This window comes from Neodiprion virginianus, chromosome 4 (genome assembly GCF_021901495.1).
Source record: "Neodiprion virginianus isolate iyNeoVirg1 chromosome 4, iyNeoVirg1.1, whole genome shotgun sequence".
Taxonomy (NCBI): Eukaryota; Metazoa; Arthropoda; class Insecta; order Hymenoptera; family Diprionidae; genus Neodiprion; species Neodiprion virginianus.
Window position 1 is genome coordinate 9763258 of NC_060880.1, and position 6895 is coordinate 9770152.

The 6895-nt window shown below is 36.7% G+C and overlaps 1 protein-coding gene across 1 annotated transcript; it reads right to left on the reverse strand.

Moving 5' to 3' along the window:
* Positions 1-389: 389 nt before the first annotated feature.
* Positions 390-4385, reverse strand: LOC124303324 (uncharacterized). Its single transcript, XM_046760404.1, has 3 exons — positions 2309-4385; positions 1380-1770; positions 390-1310 (listed from the first exon to the last, which is right to left on the reverse strand). Exons 1-3 carry the CDS (start codon positions 4373-4375, stop codon positions 1006-1008), a joined length of 2763 nt encoding a protein of 920 aa, XP_046616360.1. The 5' UTR covers positions 4376-4385; the 3' UTR covers positions 390-1005.
* Between the last annotated feature and the right edge of the window lie 2510 nt (positions 4386-6895).

Consider the following 6895-nt stretch of genomic DNA (forward strand, 5'->3'; position numbering starts at 1 on the left):
AATTGCCGCTCAAATCGTTCCCAATATCCCCAGAATCCAAAATTCTACCAAAATTCAAGAGTTTTCCAAAATAACACTAATCGTCAACAACAGAACAATCCCAATACCCAATATCGAGCAAGAGACCCGACAAACCAACCTTTAGACCAGACGCGAGATGACAGTCAACGCTCACAACAGTATAACACACCAAATCCTTCACGATCGAACTTCAGGGTTAATTTCGTAACACAAGACTACTCGAACGAGAATTGCGATACAGGCATCCACCCGGAAGTTTCATACGAAGCAAAGCAACATCGCGAATATTCAGGCAACGCGAGCCATTTAAACGAGTTCAGGGACGGCCGCGCGGACGCATCGACCCGAGGGGCTTACCACTCTCATAATGACTGTCCCAAGTATGACACCATTGCATATGTATTTCACATATTACATAGTTATTACACTGGTATTACATGTATGGCATAGGGATTACAATAGTATTGCATGTATTGCATAAGTATCCCATAAGTATTGCACGTATTCCACAGATAGTGCACAAGTATTACATACGTATTGCATATGTATTACACATAGTATTACATGAATTACATGACCATTGCATGACTATTGCATACTAATTATACAACTATTACAAGACTATTACATGACTATTATATATTTATATAGATACACATTATATTACTGTAAGATGAGTATTTCTCAGTATACCTATTAACAATGGTTTTTGTCTCACTGTCATTAATTGCATCCCTGAAGTCTTGCTTGAATTACATTAAATAGTTTATTGCAACTATTTTTTTATAACCTCTTTTACCCTCTAAATTTCATAATAAAATTTGCAAATCAACCTTTAAATATAGTAAAGAATAATTCAACGCAACCATAATTTATATATTATAATAATATTCTCTGTATATTTATGCTAATAGTACTCTGGAGAGGTTAACGATACATAATTATATATATTTTTTAGCAATTGAGACGATCTTCAATTAACTTTTAAATCACAGCGTACTCTAACAAATCAGAATCACTGAATACATGATGACGTCTTCGGTCAATTTTCGGGTTGCTCAGAATTAGCTTTATTTGATCTCCTGTTACATAACTTGTATCGTCCACATCTGGAAAAACGAATATGGAGCTCGACGAATTCGTCACTTTTCGCATGAATTTGACTTCATAATCTTCCTCGCAATCTCTGTCTCTTGATTGGATACTTTTAACAACGCCGATGTAGTATTTTTTGGTTTTTTTGGTGAGAAATTCGATCAGCACAAAATTTCCGATATTTGCATCTTTACCTGAAAATTCAAAACGTTGTAACCAGACGTGCAATGATTTCAAATGAAATTTTTTCACAGCAGTATTACCTTGGAGTGAAGTTGTAGGAATAATCTCGAGGATTAGTTTCAAAACTAAATCCGAATAAAAAATATGCCCATCAACTATCTGTGGTGTTGGTAAAGTTCGCATATATCCAGAAATGCATTTGTAATCATGTGACCCCACTGGTGCCGGACGGAGACTAGAACTTATTAATCTATACCAGGTACATAGTACGCCAATACTTTCATTATTGACGTCAGCGCTTAATCTGGAGTATTCTCTTTGTGGGTCTGTTTTTCCAGTTAGATAGACGAATCCAAGAACAAGGCCTACTCTGTATTTCGTTTCTGCCTCAGTGTCTTCTCTAAAAAGCATCCATGTCCCTATACTTATTTCCGGATTCTCTTCGACAGTATTTGATCTAGTAGCTGATTCCTAGAAAAACAATAACATTATACGGAGAACCAAGAAGTTGAAAATTAACACTTTTTGTAGTCATCACAACGACAGGATGTGCCAATGATGGAATCTAAAAAATTTATGAGGTTGAAGTTCGTAACGTTAACGTAACGACACATTATTTGAAAAAAAACTATGTTTTTCAACTTCGTAATTGCTTTACAGAGGCTGTAGTTCTGATGTGGGTTGACTTTGCTTGATTCAAGCCACTATTTATTGATTACTGCATTTCTAAAAAATTCTAAAGTTGCAAAATGGCGATTTTCTTCAAATTGTATCGTCTCGTTAACGTTACGAACTTCAACCTCCTAAAAATTTAGAATCTCAACCAATTGCCGCATAAATTATACAACTCTATTCGTTGGGGTTATACATTTACCATAGAATAATGCTGCATTATATTTTTTTTCTAGGTGTAGGTAGGACATTTTCCGCAGTATTTTAATGAGTCTGGGTCATAAGGAAAGATATTCATTACTTATTTAGGAAGAGTTAATATCAAGCTAATAAGTACCTTCTTGGACAAATGCGGCAGTTCGATTTCTCGTACTCTCTGAAGTCTGTCGCTACTTAAACGGTGCTTGGTTTTATTAAGCAGCCAACAAATGGACGATTTTCTAACGACGTATTCGGCTTGCGACGAATCACGCACGACTGCAAATGGACTCGTTTCATTTAGTTGAACTGTTTGGGTGGAGTAATTTTTGAGTTCCAAAGTTCCTGTTACAGACTGCAACGTAATCATATCATGTTCAAGTTCTGCAGATATAGTGTCTTCATTTGCGCTCTCCGTTTCCTCGCTGATTTCTTCGCTGTCAGATTCGTCGTCTGAGTCTAGTTGAATAGACTTTGCAGAAAAAGGCAGTGTACATAAGATATTGTTGAAAAATATACCAAGGTTCCCGAGATCTTCAATAGCTCGACATTTCGCGTCTTCAACGGTTTTCTGTATTTCTTGATTAGAAGGTAGTGGATATGTGTTGACATTGATTACACTTTTTCTCTCCCTAAATCTTGGAAATATAATATTTTCTGACTCTTCGATGATGATTTCATTTTGTACTTGAATTCTATTGAGACGATGAATGATGTCCATCATGCTGCAGTTGACAATAGTCGAGTACGTGGATGACATTGAACGGACTTGTCGGAAAAAGCTTTCACATGGTTGACTACTATATAAAGATGGCAGGAAGAGTTCTGGTTGGTCCGAATCTCTCAGGCGTATGATGACGTCAATAAGCGTATGAGCATTTATTTCAATGCATGTGTAACAGTTGGAAGTTATAAAATTTTTGCCCAAAGTGTAACTGTCATTTGCCGAAATCCATGCACGCCACATCCTTAAACAAAACACAGAATACCAGATGCTAAATATTCTTTCCAACGGCGTTAATTCAGAATCGATGTATGAAACTACGGTGTTATGTAGTATTTTCAAATACTGACATGTTCCTTCGCTGCCAGGTACTGTATCATTGAGTAATTTTCTGACATTTTCTTGACATATTTTTTGAACAGAAGGGAAATTCATTTTATCCTTTGGGTCCAAGTCAGAATAAGTTATCTGGTGTTTGTCTTTAGATTGTGACTGTATCAATAGTTTCAGGTGACTAACAGTCGCTATATTGTTTCCCATCGGCAGAACAATTGAGTTTTTGATGAAGCGATTTCTTAGCTTTGTACCAATGTGTACAGTATCCTGGCAAACAAAGTACTCACTGCAAAATTCACTGTTGAACCATGTCCAATTTTCTTTACCAAAGAGTAAATCAAGATTCGAAATACCTATTTGGCTTTCAATCCTCATCGCTTTTAACAATCTTGGATCACCATCCGAAGAAAATCCTAATACTCTTATTCCGAATTGCTGACATTGTTCGTAAATAAATTGGAATCTGTTAAGCACGTGTTCGGCTGTGAATTTATTGTCGGTTCCAAATATGCACAGACAAAATGACGCCGCATTTTTTTGTAAAGGCTGTGCCATAATTGTGTACGCCAAAGAAGCAATTGGAATATTTTGCATCGTTTCTTCCATTACTTTTGGTGACGTTGCCATGAAAGATTTGCACTTAGGCATTCCATTTTTATCTGTTGGTAATACCAACCCAATTAATTGGTTAGTTTTTGGGTCATATTGCACGGTGCCAGTAATACGCGTCGCATCTTCGCTTACCCATATGACTAGAGGCAGGTCGGCCTTGATTAAGTAATTTTTCAATTCCTGCAATCGAAGCTGCCCTTCAATGATGTCTGGTCCGTTTTCTAACAAATACCGACTGACAGATGAGGGGGATGGTAGAGGCAAGTTCGCGCATAACGTTTCGTACGACAATCTTCCACCAATCATGAAAATATACGATGCAAACTTTTTCACTGTGCAATCGTATCTGTTCCCGCAAGATTCGGCCTGACTTTGTTTGTCAGAAATTCTCATCAATTTTCGTACTAACAAGTTACTTTTACTGTTTTCATTGACTGTTGGACAAGACTTCGTTAATTTTTTCGATGCCGATTGTGCTAATAAATTTTTCACGCAATCCTTTAATTCTGCATTATATTTCAACAGCAATTCCATTTCGTTCAATGTTGGAAAATAATATGGAATCGTTCTCTCTGTAGTAATACTCTTCACTCTTTGTCGGTAGGATTTGTCACTTCTAGTTCTTAGATCTTTTTTAATTTTTTTTTCACAGTCGGAACTTTTTGTATCTATAGTCTTAGTATTTTTGGTATTACTAGTCAATGGGGTTGATAGAATTTTCTCGGAACAAAGAACCCCTTTTACATTATTCCGAGGTTGAATTCCCCCTGTAACTCATCATTTGTACTTTCAACTATCACAGCTTGTGATCTAACATCCGATTCATCATTTGGCTTGTCACGTGCAGATACTTCGAGTTCTTCATCGCTTTCAATTCGATTTTTCGACCGTTTAGTAGGTTTCGCTTCCGTTTCGTCATCACTCTCAATTTCTCTAGTAATATGCCTTTTTCCCCTGCTTTTTTCAATTTTAATAATATCCCTTCTTATTTCAACGGGTGTGACTAATTTCACGTCTTCGATAATTCTTGGTAAATTTTGGCCGAGCTTCTGGTTCTTGTTTGCGATACTGTCGCTCAAACTAGCATTTGTATTCCAGTTATCATTGTCATTGGTGCCTTTATCGAATACATCCGTAATAAGTGGTTGAACCTCGGGTTGAACCTTTTTACAACTAGAAGTAAAAGCTGTAGTGTTAGCGACGACGTTTTTGAGAACATTTGCTGTATTTTTTTCCGCCTGACCCGATTTTGTATCAATTTTATTGCTATTGTTATGCTTGCGAGGAAATAAATTTTCCTTCGAATTTTCCACAGGGTTCAAAGTCAAATGTTTTTCCTTTACGTGCTTCATAAAATTTTGACATACCCAACGAGTTTTCCTCGGTACTGATTTCCCGTATTCGGCTTTATGCGCGGTAATTTTAGTTTTACACAGGCAACACGATATTTTCCCCGAATAGGTAATTTCTTCGTCAACGTCTTCTTTGACAGATACCTCTATATACCGATTTTTAGGGCTTTCTAAATAATCTTTGAAGGTTTCTTCACCATCTGGTTGCTTAGAAAACCAATTTTTAATGAGCATGTATAATTGATCTTCTTCACTCAATAAGTCCTGTGATTTTCGTGACTGTGGATCTGATTTTTTTCCCGATACAGCTTTTAGCGTTTCCTTGGTTTCTTTTTTTGCTTTGATGTTAGTTAATTTTTCATTAATATCCTGTTCGGCCGTAGCAAAATGGTTCAACCCCTTTTCTATAATATACTTCTGAATTTCGAAGAGGCAAAACCTATGTCCTCGTAGTATGCGGAATTGTTCAGGTGTATTACTGTAGATACCGAAGAAGTCTGATTTTGTGTAACCATCTTCGCCTAACAATCCCAGCATGTCAGTTTGGGCAAATTTCTCCATTTCTAGAAAGGCTTCGCTTGAAAGGTTTTTCAGAGCGGCCGCTGAATCGAAACCCAGACAGGTGAGGAGATGCTTCAGGTACAACGGTGGATCAACTCCAAGTTCCTTCCTAATTACGACCCAAAACTTTTGTTCTTTAACATTTCCAGCGATGGTCTTCGCCATACTCTCCTTTTCTGCCTTGCTCGCTGATTCCTCCATGCCTAACTCCAAGCTAGTTTTAGATCAAACATCACAGTTACCTGCTGACATTGTGAATGTCAACTAGAGTGATTGATTCCAAAATATAGTACAATTTGTGACACTTCTGGAATGAACAATGAGTAAGGAACCAGGACAAACTGATAGAGATCTGATTTCTTAGAACTTTCAACGAAATCGTATGTTTTCATGAAGTCAATTGAAAAACGCATAATTATTGAATCTATTTGGAATTTAATTGAAATAATTGATAGTGTGTCACAATTTTTGAGCACTTGTAGATGATTCTGTCCTGCACTATGCGACAGTTAGGATTTTTCTTTTATTTTTCATTTCATAAATTGGTAGGTGGTAAAAAAATTAGGTCATATTCTTTCTTTTCTCTTGGATTGACGCAAACTTAGAAGCAATACAACGGATCGGAAATTACAACAATATCACGTCACCCATGCTAAGGTATATTTACTTATATTTATATAACAAAAACCGCTGAAATTCAATTGCCTGTAACTTTTGTACAGGTCAGCAAGAAATAATTGAATATTTGCCAGATCTAAGCGACAGATTAAATTAAGTACGTACCTTTCCGTCATTCACGTGTTGTAGCCGGCAGACTCACACAATCAAGTCGAGAAATAACGGTCCATAGGTTATACAAACAGTTGCCAATACGAATTTCAAGGTTATGTCACGAATCCGGTAAACACTGTAAAGCGCATGCGCTTGGTACTGCGCGCGCAGGTATTACATGACTATTACATGCTGTATTACACAGGTATTTCATGGTATTTCATGACTATTGCAACCACCATTACATAATATTACACGACTATTACATGGTATTTGCATGATATTGCATGACTATTACAGGGTATTACATAACTATCGCACAGTATTACACGGCGTTACACTACTATTGCATGATATTACACGAATATTT